Raw genomic sequence first — 18,743 nt, forward strand, 5'->3', positions numbered from 1 at the left:
AGCCTTCACACAAAAGCCACAATATTTCTACCTCCCCAACAATTATGGGATATTCCCATCAACAGCTCCAACACAAGGACTGCCCCCCAGAAAAACCCCAACAGCTGCTTGCTTCAAAACCCATAAACTTTCTCTACCCACAAAGCTTTTTCAGGTACCTTCCAACAAAGAAAGACAAGAGGGGTGGGGAGATGTGGAGGTGCAACACACAGAGAGGGAAATTAATAAGTCATCAATATATACATCCTGTTACAACCTGAATTGGTGCCAGGAGCCTCAAGTAAATTAACAGCCTTAAGTGCAGTGACTGGAGGCCATCTTAGCTGCTCCTAGTGACAGAAGGTATTACCACGAGGAACTCCTTAACACACCAGCTTTGCCATTCTCACAGGACAACATACATTTGACAGTATGATGAACAGGAAGATGCAGTTAAAATAGCAAAAAAACCCTCTTCTTTAACCTGCTCCTGAGTGCCAGCTCTGAGGAAGTACTACGAGTGAAAAGAAAAAAAACCTGCATAATCCAGGGGCAAAGTCAAAAATCATCACTGCAGTATGGAAATTGCAGTTAAGTAATAAAACAGTCTTGGTCTTGACCTGTACACTGGGAAGTAACAGAGGATGATGCCTGTGCTCATTTTTAACTTTTCAAATCAATACAAAACTTGATAAATCAATAACTGTTCTATTATTTCGTAAAAGTACATGGTGACTTCATAAGCTAATGAATTAAAAAGCCTAGATTTTTTTTCCAATTTGTGAGTTATCTTTTGCATTCCTTTAGAGAGTTGGACAGTTTTCATGGAGCTACTATGCAATGTACATACACATTATTACAAAGCAGCTGTCTGAGCCTTTATAAAATAATTCCCATATTTCCCTGGTTCTCTGTGCCGACACATTACTTTTCAAGACATGGATCTAGGAACGGTAAAACGGTGCTGTCATAGCTGTTCTGCCAGACCTGATTCATATTTCCTGGAGTAAACAGAAAGCTGCACACTTGGAAACGGCAGGTGAGCACCCAAGTGAACTGTAATAAAAAGTTATCCGGAGACTGCAAAGGCTTCTTATGTCACTTTTTTTTTTTTTTTTTTTTTTTTTTTTTAACAGGTCCGTGGCCTTGTTAGGGAATTGTAAAACAAGGGATTTCGCCCACTTGGCTATTTTGTATCCCTTCTTATTTGGCCTTGTTGTAGCATCACTTCATCAAAACACCGGGTCTCCGGTGCTGAAAGTGCCCTTCCACGCTTAATTGGGAGGGCGAGGACCTCTCTCAGTCGTGCAGGCTGCTGACAGCAAACCGGCTCCACCGAGCTGCCCTCCGCACCCGCGGAGGGGGCACATTACCCAGATATGTTGCTGCAAAGCAACGCGCGGACTCCGCGGCGAGCGGGAGCCTAGCACCGAGCCCCGGCAGCGGCAGACGCCAGTTCGGGGAGCGCCGGGAGAGCGCTCCCGGGAGCCGCGGGAGGCACGGGGCGCTCCCGGGACTGTGTCCGGCAGCCCGCCCGCAGCCCGGCGCCCGCCCGGCCCCGCTCCCCGCCCCACGCACCGCTGTCCAGCCGGGCGATCTGGGGCAGCCGGTAGGTGCTGACGAGCAGGTCCAGGGGCACGGCCACCGCGCTCCACTTCACGTCCTTGAGGTTGCAGCCCAGCGGCGGGCCGGGGTCCATCTTCCCGGCCCGGGAGGGGAGGGAGCAGCCAGACAGGCAGAGCCGGCGGGGTGCTCCCACCCGGCGGGGCGGCTGCCAGCGGGGCGGGCGGCGGAGGGGGCGCCGAGAAGGAGGGAGAGAGGGAGCGCGGCTCGCTCCGCGCCAGGCGCCCGGGACGCGCGGGGCTAGGCAGAGAGCGAGGCCCGCCGGGCGCCCGCTGCTGCTGCGGCGGCTGCTGCTGCCTCTGCGGCTGCTGCTGCTCCCGCCGCCCCCCGGGACCGGCTGGGGCCGCCCGCCGCCGCCGCCGCGCCTGGCCCAGGAAGCGCCATCCCAGCACTGACTAATCAACAGGGTGCGAGCAACGCCTGCGCAGCTGCCGCTCCTCCCCGCGCCGAAAAGGAAAGTGCCGGGCTGCCCGCCCGCCCGCCCGGCGTGGAGAGCCAGAGCCAGCGCTTGCCAGAGCCGCCCAGCCCGTCCCTCTCACTCCACCCTCCGACCGCTCGCCCGACGTGCAGCCCGCACTTGGGCTATGTATCTGTTATTTTAGTTTTCACCTGTGAGTCATGAATATACGTGTGAGTTCATGTATACAGGCTGTGCACTGTTACTGCACACGCAGGTATTACACATTTTGCGTACTTAAAGGTCTTCACACCATGGGAACGTTTGTAGACATTCATTCTTCAAAGTGGCTTCTGTGACGAAATCTTACATGATCTTCGTAAGATATTTTATTTAATGTTATCCTTTATTTTATGCATTTTGATCTCCAGGCTGCCAGACTGTAGAAACTCTGGGAAATTAAACCAGAAAAACTCCTGGGTGGTTGCACTGTACTGTGCTCAAGTTTATTTTGTTCCCTTCTGTGTCAAAACTGTTTATTTTATTGCAGCAAACTTGGCTACATTTAAGCCTTTACTGTTGACTAGAGACATAAAAGTGCCTTGCAGTGATTAGCAAAACGACTGACAACATCCACAGCCAACATCTCTCTCCAGGCTCCAGCTTCTCTATCTATCCTTGAGACTACTAGGGATGGCAGAGCTCTGGGAAGAGCTGTGGTACTAAGAGCCCTCCTGCAGCTCACCCTTCCTCATGGCCTGGGTAAAAGGCCAGACACTGCTACGTGCCTTTGTCACTGCTGGTGGCACAGCACTGCCAGCACGAGGAGGGCTGAGACAGACATGCTCTTGTTCTGCTCTGCCACAGAGACTGGGACTTTATCCATGGCCTCCAAGATGAAACAAAGACCGTGGAAGCTAGTTGACATAGAAGAGTACAGAAAACCCAAGTTATCTTGCTTTATGTGGATCAAGGTTGGCTTGAAGCTCATCCTGCTGTAGGTCCATGCTTTAGCTATTCAGTGTGCCACTGGATATTCCCAACACTATGAGAAACCTTCGTTCTTTACAAAGATCGTTAGATCCTACCTACCAGAACAGTTAGCTTTAACATTTTTTTTAAATTTACCTTGAAAAGATACTTCTTCTCAAAGTAGTTTTCCTTTTACCAAGTTCACCAAATGCTTTTCAACAACATCAATGAATTAAGCTATTGAAGTACAAAGTAGTATCACAGACTGGCTCAGGTTGGGAGGGAGCACATTGAGTCATCTGGTCTAACCTCCATGCTCAAGCAGGGTCATCCCAGAGGACATGGCACAGGATTGCATCCAGACAGTTCAAGAATATCTCCATTGAGGGAGGTTCCACAACTCTGGGAAATCTGTTTTAGTCCATGGTCCCTTGCACAGTAAAGAAGGTCTTCCTGACATTCAGGGGGAAGTTCCTGTGCCATCTTGTCCTATGGCTTGGCATCACCGAGAAGAACCTGTCTCCATCCTCTTGACAGCCTCCCTTCAGGTACTTATAAACATTTTAAAATCCCCTCAGTTGTCTCTGCTCCCTTCTCAAGGCTAACAGGCCTGGCTCCCTCAGCCTGTCCTCATAAGAGAGATGCTCCAGCCCCTCAACCATTGTTGCCCTCCACTGGACCATCTCTAGAAGCTCCATATCTCTCTTGTATTGAGAACTGAACATGGCAATCCAGATTTGGCCTCACCAGGACTGAGTAGAGGGGCAAGATCACCTCCCTGGCTCAGCTGGCAATGCTGTTCCTAATGCACCCCAGGATACCATTGGCCTTCCTGGCCATGAGGGCACCCTGCTGGCTCATGGACAGATCATTGTCCACCAGGACCCTCACCAGGTCCTTCTCCTCAGAGGTGCTTCCCAGCAGGTCAGCAGGTATCAGCCACTCCTCACAGCTCTGTGTCATCAGTGAACTTGAGCACTGTTGCGAAGAGCATTATTGCTGAAATACGGAATGCACGGGTTTAGCTCATTCAGGCTTGATGATGTTTCCAGGTGCAGTATGTAAAACAAAGCAGATAGATCAGACTGAGATTCACCAGGACTTGAAGCACTAGTCTGTCAGGAATTGTTCTTAAACACTATCTTGGGTACCATTAATTCCAGGAGAGATACCATCTCACAGCATGTGTCCCTCTCAGACATCATGCGCTTCTGCTGTCTGGGAAGAAAAGCATCTTTCATGCAGAAATAGTTACTGTTGATTTTTCTTGAAACATTTTTTCATTCCTCTGTACTAGATGTCCTATGGCTTTTAAATCTGCCTTCCTATAACTGTGTTTGTGTTCTCTCCAACCAGTGAAAAAACAGCCCACTCTTAACCATTTTACTGGAACAAGGTGCATTTTAACAAAATGGAACTTCTAGATACTATCTAAATTTCATTCAGTTGTCTCCATGCAGAGAGTTCATAATGCTCACTAGTATTTAAATGTCTTGCTCTTGCAGTCACTTTGTAATGTGTCCTAACTGTACTCCAGCTCCATCTCCTTGGAATATATTCTAATAGTACACAAATGGCATTCAAATCACCAGCACATAACAGAAATTTCTTGTTCTAACTGCGCCTTATGTATAATTAACACTTTAGAGATAATTTTCCTGATGTCTAGCAATGCCTTAGTGTGATCTCTTAGCAGTCTCCTACTGGTGTAAAATGCTAATGAAGCCACCAGACCTGAAGAGCAAATCTACCCTAGGGCCAGGGCCTCAGTTTCACATCTTAGTTTTTGTCTATGTGCCTTTCAGGTGGTGTTCAGGGACAGTCTTTCTGAATCAACTGAAAATTCTTGCCATAAAACCTTAAGCAGTGGCAAAAGGACCCAGAATAGTCCCTGAAATTATTCTTAAATGCATTTTGATTTGACTTGCACACTGATTTCGCAACACATTTACACAACAGTCTGTAAAATCTGTAGTATGTATGAATTCCATTGCCAATAACATTATTTTTAAAGCATTTCAGATCATCCTCGGTTCATATATGTGTTGACATCTGAAAAGGAACCATTCACAACAAATTCATTTTAGCATGAGTCTGGTAACATGCTTTACAGTGTTGAGTGCATACATCAAATAAATAAAACTGAGCTTTATACAGTAAGTTTCATAATATTTGGTATTTCTTTAAAAAAAGCCCCAATAATTTGCATTCCTTGTTCCTATATGATTTTTATACCAAAGGCCCAATTCTCCTAATATTTACAAATCCAGTGGGATATAACAGAAGATGCAGTGATCATTTCAGAATGAGATCCTAAATTTCTTTCTCTGAATCTCAGAATTATAAAATTATTTCAGTTGGAACAGACCAGCAAGATCATTGAGCATAACCTTTGACCAAGTACCACCTTGTCAACTAAACCACAGCACTAAGTACTACAAGTTATTTCTTGGAACACTTCCAGGAATAGTGTCTCTACCCCGCCCTGGGCAGCCTGTTCTAATGCTTAACAACCCTTTCCATGAAGAAACTTTTCCTGATGTCCAACCTGAACCTTTGTTGGCCCTTTCTAGTCAGAGTGGTGTTTATTCCCCACTGGCACACTCTTGTATTCTACAATGAGTATCTTTGGAAAAAGGCAGTTGTTTTGTTCCAGGAGATGTGAAAAGGAGAGCACTCATGGTGCTCATGGAGTGTTACATGAAGCATCAGCTAGCAGGAATTAGCATCCTACAAAAACTGCCATGGGAACCTGAGTATCTGCATCTCCCTCAGGTGGGACTGGATCATACCTAAGCACAAGTAGTAGGAAACTCTACACAAAGGAAAAATGCATTGAATAAATTCCTTACTTGAAATTCTCATTATCTATAAAGAGAAGAAATCAAAATTACAAATTAATCTGACCCTTTAAAATCTATTTTCATTGTTAGAAAAAGAAGGAGGAATTACATGGATGCCTAAACCTAGAAAACCAGTAGATGAACAGTGAGTTCAGGACAGCTGAAAGTGTATCACAGAACTACTGCTGAAAGGCAAAACTCCAGAAGTTGATCTATACAGAGGAGGGAAAGGAAGTGAGACAAAGATTAAGTTGGATGAATCATGAGATCTTCAGTGACCTGAAATAAAATAGAAAGTAGGTCAAATTACTAAATTATTAATAAACATATAGACTATGTAGGGACAAACCCTGAAATATAAGCTCCCAGAAAGTTGGAAAACTGGATTTTAAAGATAGCAAGCCTGTTGATAAGATGCATAGTAAGAATACTAAGGAAAAAATGGTCTGTTATTCCACTGAGGGGAAACTATTTAATCATCACTGATGATGCTGATACTTTCAACTTCAACTTTGAATTTTACAAGGCAAATGTGACTTCACTCTACCACCACCAACAGAAGTCTAAGGTTAGAAAAAGGAACAAATAAACTGGAAAATACATAGACGAGTTAAAGATTTTTGGACAGACTGGACCTGGTGAAACTCCCTTACGGTTCAAACTATGTTAAAATTGCTACTGATTATTTCCAAGAATCAGTAGAATGAGGTTCCAGAAAACACAAAAGGGATTGCATCTCTCTCAAGGAGGGAAGGAAATACCAAACTGATATAATATACAAACTGATCAAGTGAATTTCTACTAAATAAAGAGGTTTTAACAGGCTTTGTGGATGGGGGAGAAAGACTGAGGATCGTAAGAGTTTCTTATAATGCGCTCTTAACAAAAAAACTCCAAATGAACAGTCTAGGCAATATAAATACAAAATTATTTGGAAATAATTAGTACTCCAAAGCTGAAAGGATACATTGAACATAATTTCACTTGGATCCATCTTGGATCCAGAACTATCCAGGACCTTCATCAATATCACTGATGATTGAACAGAGTGCACTTATATTTGGAGACAGCATTTATAGGAAGAGGCTCCAACTATGTTGGAGCACAGCATTACAATTCAGAGGGATCTTGGCAGACTGAAGCAACTGAAATGCCACTGAACAAGGAGAAACAGAAGGTTTTACACATCCAGAGGAATAATCAACTGCACAAGCATGTAGCAGGATAAAAAAAGCAGTTCTATGGATCACAAGTGGTGCTAGGCTACCTTGCATTATGCTGATGCTGGAATGCATAAATAAGAGTATCACAAGTTAAATAATGAAAACATAATTTAAATCTATCCAGCTGTTTTTATTTAAACTGGAATAGTCTGCTCAGTTTTCAGGTCTACAGTCCAGGATAGCTGAGAACCAACTCAAGAACCTTAAGAGGAGGAAGACAAAAAGGGCAAAAGAGTCTGAAAATCCAAACTACAAGGGAAGGTAGGAAGGTTGGGAGTTCTCTAGATGGAGAAGAGAGGAGGAGAAGAGAGGAGGAGAAGAGAGGAGGAGAAGAGAGGAGGAGAAGAGAGGAGGAGAAGAGAGGAGGAGAAGAGAGGAGGAGTTCACCTGCATCAAGAGGAAAGGGAGAACCTACTTTCCATGTGTACCAGTTAGGTTAGGTATTAGGAAATTTCCTGCTTACCAGACCAGTTAAGTAAGGACTGTTGCCACTCAGAGACACTCTGAAATCTCTACCACTGCAGATCTCTGACCAGCTTCTTGCATTTCATCAGAGGCAGCTGATCAGAGGTTGAGATACGATGAGAACCCAGACAGACTCTCAAAATCCCTTCCAGCACTATTTCTTTCCTCTGCTATGGCTTTAATGAAGGCAGAGATTATCCTTTGCTCCTTGTTTTCATATTTTGTGAAAAGCACTAGCTTCAGTGACTGGCCATGATGAGTAGTCAGAAGCCGCTGTATATACAGAGCCCAGCCCATCCTTTTGTAACATTTCTGCAGGCACACTAACTGGGCTAGGAGCATATAAACCTGGCACTATGCTCAGGCACATCTGGTCATGTGCTCCATTTGAGCTCCCGTTCTCAATACCAAATTTAGTAATATTTTGGTATTATGACAATATGCAAACAGCCCTCAAAAAAGAAGCAAGCGTATTTCAGAAGGTTAGTGGCATTTCAGAACAGTAAGGCAGTGGGGCTAGTTATTTTGGATGTGCTGAGATGGATCAAAATACAATTCCGCACAACAGCATTAGTCATTTAATATGATGATAAAACAACCACAACTCCTATGCAAGGATAAAAAAAGAAGACAGTATAGTCACCACAATTCCTCAGATTTCTTAACCTGTGTTTGCTTTTTGCTTACCTGGAAAGTTTGGGTTGTGCTTGCTTTGCTTTTGATTAAAGAAAAAGTAACCAGCATCCTGTTTCTGCCCCTGTTTAAAATTAAATAAGATATTCTCCACAGATTTTAAAGATACTACAAGTCTGTATAAAACAAATCTACATGAGCAGGATCAGATACCTCCTCTATTTACACTCTGTTGTTCCATGCTTTCAGAATTCTTAGGAAGGTCCAGCAACATACTCTAGTGGAAGGTTCCCCTGTCCATATCAGGGAGGCTGGAAATAGGTGATCTTCAAGCTCTCTTCCAACCCAAACCATTCTATGACACCAATCTTTATATGGTTTATCCCTTTCTCTCAGACATCACCTTTGCAGAGTCCCTACTCAAGGGTATTAAAGTAGCATGTATGTGTCTGAAATTGGTATAAAAGAAACCAAGCCAAAAATTCTCTGAGACTTCTCTTATGGGATTGCAGTAAATATCAGGTACTTAAACAGATGTTACAGGATTTCATATATCAGAAGGTTGCTTGTGTGATGATGTCAATATTCATTGTATTACAAATCTGGTATAAATAATGCACAAAAAAAGTGAAGGGTGTTTTTTTAATAATAGAAAATTAGTACACTTAGACTTCATTTCTGCAAACATTTACATTCAAGCACTGTCACCCTGTGAAGCACCTAATAATTCCTAAATCAGATAACTGTTTTATCTTCACATTAAAAAGATGAAAATATAATATAAACATATAAAAAAATTTGGCGACAATGTCTGTGTAATACAAAGGATGCTTAAACACTGTATTTTTGGATTTAAAATCTTTTAAAATCTTATATGTTCCTTTGTAACACTTGATATTTCCTGAAGAGAAAACTGAATAAGAAACAGTATTTTAAAATGCACAGCAGGTTCTCTTCTTAGTTTCATTTAGAGACACAACGTCTAAGTCATGTAATACGCCGGATTTCTGGAAAACAAACAAAAGCAAACACTTCATTAAGATAACTGGAACACAACGGTTGAAAAGTTTGCTTTTTCACATACTTTAATGTAAAATATTTGGTGCAGTCACTGGATATGTTTTTCCTTTGAATATTTAACTAAATGATTGAAGTTTTTTAATAAATTAAATGGAAACTGATGCCTATGCAAGTACCATCTGGCATCTTTACGTTCTTTAGCTGCCTCAAGCATCTCTCCTTAACCTGAAGGTAACAGAAAATGTCTTTTGAGGAGTCACTACAAACCATACATGCCAATCCTGTAAATTTTTACTCACATGAACTGTTCTATAAGTACAGTTTATTCTGTTGACTACAGCAATTTTAGCTAATTTTCAGTTAAGTACCCTTATCTTTGAAGTATTGAGCATGGGTTGGAAAAGTCCAGTTGAAAGGAACAGGTAATACAGAATATTAGTACTCACTAAAGAAAAGGCACAGGCTATTAACTGTTATAAAGGATGTTAACTTGTTTTGTGAAATTCACTAAAATTCTGTTTTCTTGCCTCTATTTAATAACCAGGAATACCCCCAAATGGAAACAGCTCAGTCTTTATCATGCTAAACTATCAAAATGGCACTCCACCCTTGTAAAACATTTATGTACTGATTGCAAAAGCAGATTGTAACAAAAATGAAAATCATCAAAACCAGGACTCTTCCTTTCAGCAATAAATTCAACTAGATAATTAATGTTGACCAGGGAAACAATCAAACCCAGTTGTGCAATGCAGAACATGTCGCAATCTTGTTCTCTGAAACCATGAACACTGAACCCTGAACTAGGGCACAAAGATACACAGAATTTTGTCACATGCCCAGGAAAATGAAAGCCCCAACTTTTCTACCTGCCACTCTGCTGCCTGTGTCTTGGCAGGTTTACCAACCAAGCACAGAGAAATAAGTGCAACCATTGAATTCACCACATTCCTCTCTCAACCCAAACCCAACAGCCATAAACAATCATGTCTGGCAATAAAGAGAAGCTTCGAGAAACAACAGCTATCTAAGCTGAATTGAAGGAAAACCAAAGCACAGGAAAAAAAGAAAGGAAGAAGGGAAAAAAAAGGCATCATGTAGTACAATACTAATCATGACTCAGAATTGAAAACTTACACATAGAAAGTCACAGGGTAGTTGAACATTGACTACATCCAGAAAGATTCACCTAAAATTACTCGGCTGCATCAGAACAAGGGCAAAATATAAAGTCCCCCTTGTGCTACAAATAATCTTTATGCCTCTTTGGGTGAGAAAATTCATCACTTCTTAAAATTCTGGAGAGGATGCATGGAATTTGTTTCCTTTTTACTTCTGCAGCCAAAGTTCCAGCTCTTCCAGAGTGCTGGCTGCCCTGTGCCAGAGCTGTCTGCACAAAGAGAGTGGCTGAGCTCCTTCCTCTCTGAGGCTGCATGGACCCAGGGAGGCTTCCACAGGCATGGTGCTGGGGGGAGAACATGAAACATCTGGGAAGGGATCAAAAGTGATGGATAGAGGAAGGAGCAGAGGGCAGGAAATGTATTGTAGTGTCTAGTCCCCAGGATGGATGCTGAAGCTGTCATCAGTAAAATTATCAGCAAATATGGTCTGACGAGAATATCTGAAGACTGCTGCTTACTGATTTTAGAAATTTCTTGTCATAATGAATTCTCCACATAACAAAGAAATACAGCAGGTGCACTTTAACCTGGGGTTGTTTGTTTGTTTTGGGGTTTTTATGGCTTTTTAAAAAAAATTATTTCTTGAGTGGGAAGGACCAAAAGGCATAGCATTTTTATTACCCTTGAGAATTCCTAGAAATACCAACATGCAGCTTTATAGCTTCTGACTAGTTTTAACATTTTACACAGTTGTGGCTATTATAATTTCTGCTAGGCAGAGACAGTATTTGGTAGTCTGCAAGCATAGACAGTAAATTTTTGTAAAATAATTTTGTATGAAGACCTTTTTAAAAAAGGGAGCAAGGCAGATTCAAAGTTACATAACCTTGTCATCTCAAAGAAGAAGATACCACTCTGGTTTAGAGAAAAGATTCTGAAGGGTAAATAAAAACTTTGGAAGATAATGGTACAGTAAGAAATTTAATTTCACTCAATTGAGACCAAGAAATAACATTGAACATTGATTGTTGTGAACATCAACTAAATAGGTTTTGTTTCACCCATGCTTTTTCTGGAGAAAACAATTAGTTTCGGTAGTAAAAGAGCTCTAGAAAAATCCCTGTTTGAACAGATCCACCATTCAAGTTTCACTTACTTAGAGGAAACAGGTAATTTGAAGATGTTGCAGATTATACTTCAAGACCAAACTTTGTGCTTCCAGTCAAAGGGGAGAAACTTACGTTTCCTTAAACACTTGGGATACTTATTTGCATCCTTACCATTTTACTTCTCAATAGTACTTTTAGATGGTAAGTAAGCTCTTCATATATCCTTGTCAAGGATCCTCAGTACTGTTAAGTGATTAAGAATGATGAAACATATTTGATAATGCAACAGTTCTTATAATCTCTAAAATCATTATTTGTTAGTTCATCTACAAACTAGCCAGGACAGACAGACAAGAACCACCACTCCACAAATAAAGAACAGCCATTTTAAAATTCATTTAAAAGTTGAGGACTATTAATCACTTCAGTTTGTAAGACTGTTCCACATAGGGCCTTTGTGAAGCAAATAAGGGTCTGGGATCCATTTAAGCAAATGTGCTGCACACATATTTAAAAAGTGCACATTCATAATCTAGAGATACTACAAGCCCTGCATAAAGCACTGAAGCAAGGATCAGATTTGGGCAATCCCACGTAGTGCTCAGCCTCAGCCAAGCCTTGGGAGACGTGGGGCACCCCCTCTCCCGAAATTACAGCAGGGAGGTATGCAAATCTCCCACCTGTGAGAACAAGGCAGGCAGCATTCCTCCTCCAGGGCTCCATGAGCACCAACACTTCCAGCTCACATTTCAGCTCAACGGCTTGTAACTCACTGCTCCACAAGTCAGCCAACAAACAGCCAAAAACTGAAAAGGTGAGAAGAACCGAAATGGTACCAAGAAGCTGGAGTTTCCACTTCAGTATCTTGGGTATTTGAAAATACCGCCACAGACACAGATGCCTCTGTACCCTGCAGTGATTTCAGGAAGATGTTGAAATTTCCTGCTATTAAGTACTAGTTTTTCCTGTTAAATAGCACAGCAGACATGTCTCACCTAACTGGCAGGCATCTCTGCAAGCCAGTTTTAAACTTCCTGCTTAAAACTCCCCTTCTGGCTGTCTCTCCTGCCCACTTCTAAGCAGAATTTGTATCACTGGCATGCAATAGATACCTAGACACAGGAATTGTGATGAGATGGCTCAGTTACTTTTTTTTTTTTTAATCAAGGCAAGAAAGCTAGGGTAGAATACAAAGGAAAATGTAATTAAAAAACCCCAACAACCTTTCTGAAAGGTTTCTAATGGAGTAAATATATAAATCTTCATTAAGCTCAGCTGCACATTCCTTGCTGAAAACCTCCTCAGGTTAATGGTGGGTCCACCTTCTCTAGCACCAGTTTTTGGGATTTTGATACTGGTTTAGTTATTTTGAAGGTGGGGCTCACTGTGGGTTTGAAAGAGTGACAGGATTTTGCTTTATCCATATCACGTTCCCAGTCAAAGTCAGACCTGGAGTGCTTGCTGAAAAATTAGAAGCTTTGGAGAAACAAACAGAAGAGACTGGAACTGAGGTTACTATTATTTATAACTGCTTTAAATTTGAGGATTTTTACTCTTATTAAAAAAAATGATCCTACTTAATTATTGCAATCATTTTGTTTATATTTAACAGTGATAGCTGAAAAAGACTGGCAGAGAACTTCATGAAATGAAGTCCCGTGTGACTTCAGTGCCTGACCTGCCATTAGAGAGAGCTCAGTTATTAATAGTCCCAACACTTTTATGTACTTCCCCTATATTCTGGAATTCAAATTACCTGTTCAAAATGCAAAAAAGTAGTCTCACAATCACAGTGGGCTGGACATGGCACAAGCAGTATTAAGCAAGGGCTAGGGATATATTAGCAGGGAAGGCAATCACTGTGGGAACAGGTACAGGAGCAGGAGAGGAGGATATGAGGTCTGGCACAGCAGGATGTAACTGCAGCTGACTACATTCCTCCAGGAATGTTGATGAAGGTCTTGCTCCCAAAGCCTGCTATTCTACCATGTCTGAAACATCTAACCCACTGGCAAAGCACAGGGCTCTATCTCCCTCTCCTGTTACTACCATGTAGACTGTAACAATGTTGTCCTGCAATTAGTTATTCACAAACAGGTGTGGATCTCCTGTGAGGTTCCTCAACCCTACAGATCGTCTAGTTGATGTTTAATATAGTTGCATCATAAAAACTCTGTTTAAGAGAGCAATATATCTTCAAAGTCAATATCCTGCAGAAGCAAATGCCAGAAGCAAGCCAAGTCTGTAACTTTCTTTTTATTCTCCTGGAGTTTAATTTATTTAATTTGAATCATATGAAACCATACAGGCTGAGATATGGTGGCCTCCATAATCAATAGAGGGAGAAAGGCACCTCCAAAACACAATTTTATCCTAAAGACTCATCTCTTTCCATTGAAGAGAGATGATTCCAGATAACCAGACCGGTCATGCAAATTTTAGCTGGCTAAGATTGCATGCTAAGATGAGTCTCATCCTCGATACACAGATGATGTGATTAAGTTTTGATTTACATGACCTAATTATATGCTACTGTTTCCAGAAAAATATCTGGTTCATTCAATGTCCAGAACAGACTTTAAAAAAATTAAATAAGATAGCATAGTTAAATTTTGCCTTACATTGCGCCAGCACTAAGTGAGTTGGTACCATTTATCCTCTTTGCCTTAATCTCTGCACCTTTGTTCCCACATGTGCAATGCTGAATATACCTAATGTTACTAAGAAATTTAGGGAGATAAAAATCTGAAATGGATCTAAAGTACAGCAGTACAAGCATTATGAAAAAGCTCTCGAAGGAATTATTATTCTGTGGTCAGTACAAGATAAATAAAGGGCAAATAAAGCCTGGGGCTCCATGCATGACTAAGGGTAATAAAGAAACACTGAGTATGCACTGCTGGAGACACAAGGATCTTTTAGACAAACTAACAATTACATGAACCTCAGCAATAATGAAATCCGATTTCCTATGGATTTAGGTCTTGAAGTGAATTAAATTTGATATCTGTGATGCAAGCTCCAGCTGGAGTAGCTGGTTGAAGCATTTTTCAGTCTCTCTGTGTAGTGGTCTCTAATATTCTATGAACTTATGCTGGAGACTTACCTTCTGCAGAGTACTCTGCCCCTCACCTTATTTTCAAGGAACTACTCAGGAACTTAATTATCTTTTACTTTGATCTGTCAAATTCGTTTAAAATCAGCTATGAAGTTCCAAAGGTACTTTAAGAGCAAAGGAATAGAAAACACAGTATAATCTCAACAACCTTGTTGCCATAGGAAAGAAGTATAAAGAAATGAAAGAAGGGCAAAATTGAGGCCTGATACTTCTGAATGTTCATCTCAAATGACATCCAGCTGTTACACATTAAATGTTACTCTCAACAGCACAGGGCAAGGTCTTAAATGGATTTTCACTGCTCTCCACTCAGGAGATATAGGTTTATTTAATATGAATAAAATAGTCTTAGTAGTCAATCACTCTTGGAAGGTAGGCAGAATATAAGTTTTTGTTAGTTTTATTGCAGTTTTCAGAAAAAGGTGGTAACTTCATTCTTCTTTTTGGTTTTTAACAGGTTGTCTCTCGATCCTAGTTTAGAAAAATACCAACAATCACACCCAAAAGGACATATACAAAGGCTTGTAATATTTTTTTGAAAACCTACTTGAGGACACTACTGCTTGCCAGGCATGAAACCAAAGAACACAAAAGAGAAAATGCTAACTGCATTCTGGGTGGTATTTTTTTGGTTTTGGTTGTCTTTAGAAGACTGACTCACAAGTTCAAATAGTTCACTGGCAACCAGAAGCATTGTTAAAGAACAGCTGTCATCTATTAATGAACAGGTTTAGGCATATCTGAGATTCATGAGACTTGTGAATAAATAAAATACTCTTATTTGTCAACATGTCTAAGCAAACTCCTGGAATAATCTAGATCATTAACATTTATTTCCACTGCAGCCTTTCAAATACAATCAAATTGGTTATTATTGCCCTTCTCCAAAAACTCGTCAGTCAGAGGAAGTTAAAACTCCTCTGCATTCAGTTATTACTAACTGATTGGTTTGAAAATTGTGAGTTCTCAGGATTATGGCATGACTCCTCAGCTGTTACCAATGTAAGCAAAAAAAAAAAAAACCCTCAAAAAAAAATCTGATGGTTTTCATGAGACTGCCCATGTAAATTAGAGCTGCAGGACCAAGACCCAGCATGGAATGGCTGAGATAAAAAGTATCTGAAAGGTCAAGCAGCACTTTAGTTATCCAGATCACTGGGATACAGAACTCTTCTCTCTCCCTTAAGCCCACTACAAGACAAACTGCAAAAAGAGATGGGAAAATGCAGTACAAAATAGTGACAATACACTGAAACACTTTTGTTTTGCGCTGTTTAAATGTCTTTAATATGGTTTTTTCCCTAACCCACCACTGAACCACAACCTGTTCTAAATTTTGAGAGTCAAGAAGTTTAGTACTTCTGTATGAGCTCTATAACTTTGGACATCAATCTTCCCCATCTACAGGAGTGCTTTGTGTGAATGAAGTTACTAAGGACATGTCCACAGTAGAGGGCAAGCAAGGATGTACATAAAAAGTCCTAGATTTCCTCAGATTAACACAGACTACTGCAATGCATCTGAGAATGGTCTACTGCCTGCCAGCCCACCCTGCTTATTTATCTTATCTCTGAGTAAGCTTCACGCACTCCCCAAAAGCGTGGCCATAATAGACTGTCCTAGGGAGTTCCTTTCTTCTGTGGGACTGGGAAAGCAATGATGTGCTTCCACTGAAGCATCTCATCAGTTTGGGACAGATGGTCCATTGCAGAGGGCAGGGAGGCCTGACATCCCCAGGCATAGGTGCCTTGGGCCAAAACACTGTGCAAAGCTGTATCTCCTTTTTACCATCAGCAAATACGTATTTCACCACTACCAAATGGATGTATGACTGAAATTATCTCAGACTGGCATCTATCATGTCATTTTTCACAGCTACTAGTCACACTTGCTACTGCATTTTCCATTCTCCAAAATTTCATCAGTTAGAGGAAGTTAAAATTCAAGTAGTACATTCAGATTTCACAGTTTTGTGAACAGGCAAATTATTTTGTCGAACCTGAAAACCATGATGAAACTGTATAGTAGATTTTTTTTTCCCAGCAAACTCTTTCTTATCAGGCCAGTGGTAAAACCAATCGGGCTAAAGGGGTTCTTGTTTAAATCAACAAATGCATTTTACTAAAAATGGCTAATTATACACCAAAGTAATGATACATGATGCCTCATCAGGATTCCAAATATTTTTAGCTAAGGTGAAATGTTACTATAGACAAATATGACAAATTCTCATGGGCACATTTTCCAAACACACATACATGCAGAGCATAAAACTGTTCAAAGCAGCTCTAATTAAAACCAAGCAGTAGTGTAACGTGTTCAACGTGGTCTGAATTTTTTTGCCATGTCCACACTACAAACCCCATGAATTTTTATGAAGATGAGTAGTAACACTGAAGTTTTCACTTACCATAAAGTAAGTGTAGGCAATCTTAATGCAAAAAATACCCAAACATCATTTCTGCATGTGCAGAGAATTCTCTTAGATATCATCCAAACACACTCTGCAGAAATGCTCCCTTCACACATATTTGTCTTTGCAGCAGTTATGATCATAGCTATTGTTTTGTAGTTTTCATGTTTCATATTAACAATATATTCTCTATTTACAGTAGACAATGTTTTTTTCATTTACAACAAAATCAGAGTTATTTTACTTGAGACTTTTTTCCAACAAGCTCAGTAACTCAAGGGCCTGCCATTATCCTCCTGCTCTAAACAATATTTGACTGTTCAGTTGCTGAGCTTCACTTTCATGTCAAAGTAACCAAAAGATTTTTTTGCCTTTTTTTTTTCCTCCCCCAAAATAACCAAATACAACTTGTGTTACTATGTAGCATGACAGGACCCTGATTTAGAAGCAGTCTAACTCTGAGCTGTTATTCTGACCATCCCCTATGGCTACTTAATCAAAACACTGCTACTTGTGACTTTGTCAGTAATTTTGCTCTTTTATCTTTATTATGACTTGAAAAGTATTTGGAGTGGAAGGTTAGTTTTGTAGAACTAATATTGGTGATGAATGGCAGTGATAATACATTGCATGAAGATCATCTATTAAAGTCTAAAATAATATTCTGCTGCTTAAAAATAAATTGCAATGCAAAACATTTTCAGAGCTAATGAACAATAATTCAGTCCTACAAAAGAATTGCAACTTTGAGGAGCAAGGACCTTTAAGCCAACACACTCAAGCTAGAGAGATGCTGATTCTGACAGATACAATATTGATTCTACCACTAATTAACTCAAATCTTTAGGCCCTGATAACTTAAAAAGCACTAGTGTATATCAACCAAACAAACAGCTATGAACCTTGGATAAAACATTTGATTGCTGAACATAAAAGCTCCACTGATTCCATCATCATGTGGCATCTTCACAGTGTGCACACTCTGCAGAAATTCAGAGGAAAAAAAAATCTTCCTGGCACAGAACTGGAACTACTCGTGAGCTGTTAACCACACCCTTAAAGTTAAGTATTAAAGTAAAGTATGGGAAATAAAGCCAAAAATGCGGTCTTCCTGAATTTTCACTTTCTCTCTGAACTGTATTGCACCTGCTCACCTCTTTATTTTTCTCTTCTCCCATGGTTCTTCTCCCCCATGCTCCTCCTCTGCATGCCTGCAGCTACAGGATACCCCCCAAAATACTAACTCCATAATGCAAAAACAGCATCAGCTGTGCTTTGCTTAAACTATTCTGTAGTTACAACCTTGTTTACCCAATCTGTCAAGAAAAATCTCCCATCTTCTTTCTCCTTGGAAAGGAAGCCTACCTTTTCCAGGATTTCCTTAGTCAAGACTGAGAATGCGTGCTCAATGTTCACGTTTTCTTTAGCACTGGTCTCAAAAAATGGCATTCCATATTCCCAAGCAAGCTGAAAAACAAATGTAGGAAATGGGATGAACATTCTTCAGGAAAAAAAAATAGTTCCTAATACTAGTAGCAAGCAATACGAAGGTGTTCTGACTGCTAACACTTGATAAAAACACTAATTAAGCACAAGACTGCTCAGTAAAGTACTCTATATTCATCCTCAGTTTATAAATTTCAGGTACCTTTTAAAACATTCTTCTTAAATTTCTGTGTTTTCAAAACTGCTTTTTTTAACCAATCTTTACTTGCAAATAACAAGAATAAAATGCAGTGGGTTTGATTTATTTGGAAAATGAACTGTCTCCTAAGCAATTATTTAGAGGAAACTAATGGAGCGCCTGCAGATAAAAATATGACAAGA

At 40.6% G+C, this 18,743-nt stretch overlaps 2 protein-coding genes across 5 annotated transcripts in view; both read right to left on the bottom strand.

The window, feature by feature from the left end:
- The window catches only part of GAREM1 (GRB2 associated regulator of MAPK1 subtype 1), a 101,711-nt gene extending 99,802 nt beyond the window's left edge, over positions 1 to 1,909 (bottom strand). The window contains exon 1 of the mRNA XM_059859990.1: positions 1,558 to 1,909. Coding sequence (XP_059715973.1) covers positions 1,558 to 1,678 — 121 coding nt within the window. The 5' untranslated portion in view covers positions 1,679 to 1,909. The remainder of the gene's footprint in view (positions 1 to 1,557) is intronic.
- Positions 1,910 to 8,763: 6,854 nt separating this feature from the next.
- Positions 8,764 to 18,743, bottom strand: part of LOC132334165 (ras-related protein Rab-10-like) — a 32,077-nt gene continuing 22,097 nt past the window's right edge. The window contains exons 5-6 of one of the 4 annotated variants that reach the window (XM_059860019.1): positions 18,282 to 18,383; positions 8,764 to 9,142 (exon numbers count right to left, since the gene is read on the bottom strand). In XM_059860019.1, the coding sequence (XP_059716002.1) occupies positions 9,068 to 9,142; positions 18,282 to 18,383 (177 nt within the window). In that variant the 3' untranslated portion in view covers positions 8,764 to 9,067. Of the gene's footprint in view, positions 9,143 to 12,052; positions 12,192 to 14,887; positions 17,899 to 18,281; positions 18,384 to 18,743 lie in introns of those variants that run through there. The other 3 variants (XM_059860028.1, XM_059860010.1, XM_059860037.1) reach the window with 3 other exon arrangements.

This window comes from Haemorhous mexicanus, chromosome 1 (genome assembly GCF_027477595.1).
Source record: "Haemorhous mexicanus isolate bHaeMex1 chromosome 1, bHaeMex1.pri, whole genome shotgun sequence".
In the NCBI taxonomy this organism is placed as follows: Eukaryota; Metazoa; Chordata; class Aves; order Passeriformes; family Fringillidae; genus Haemorhous; species Haemorhous mexicanus.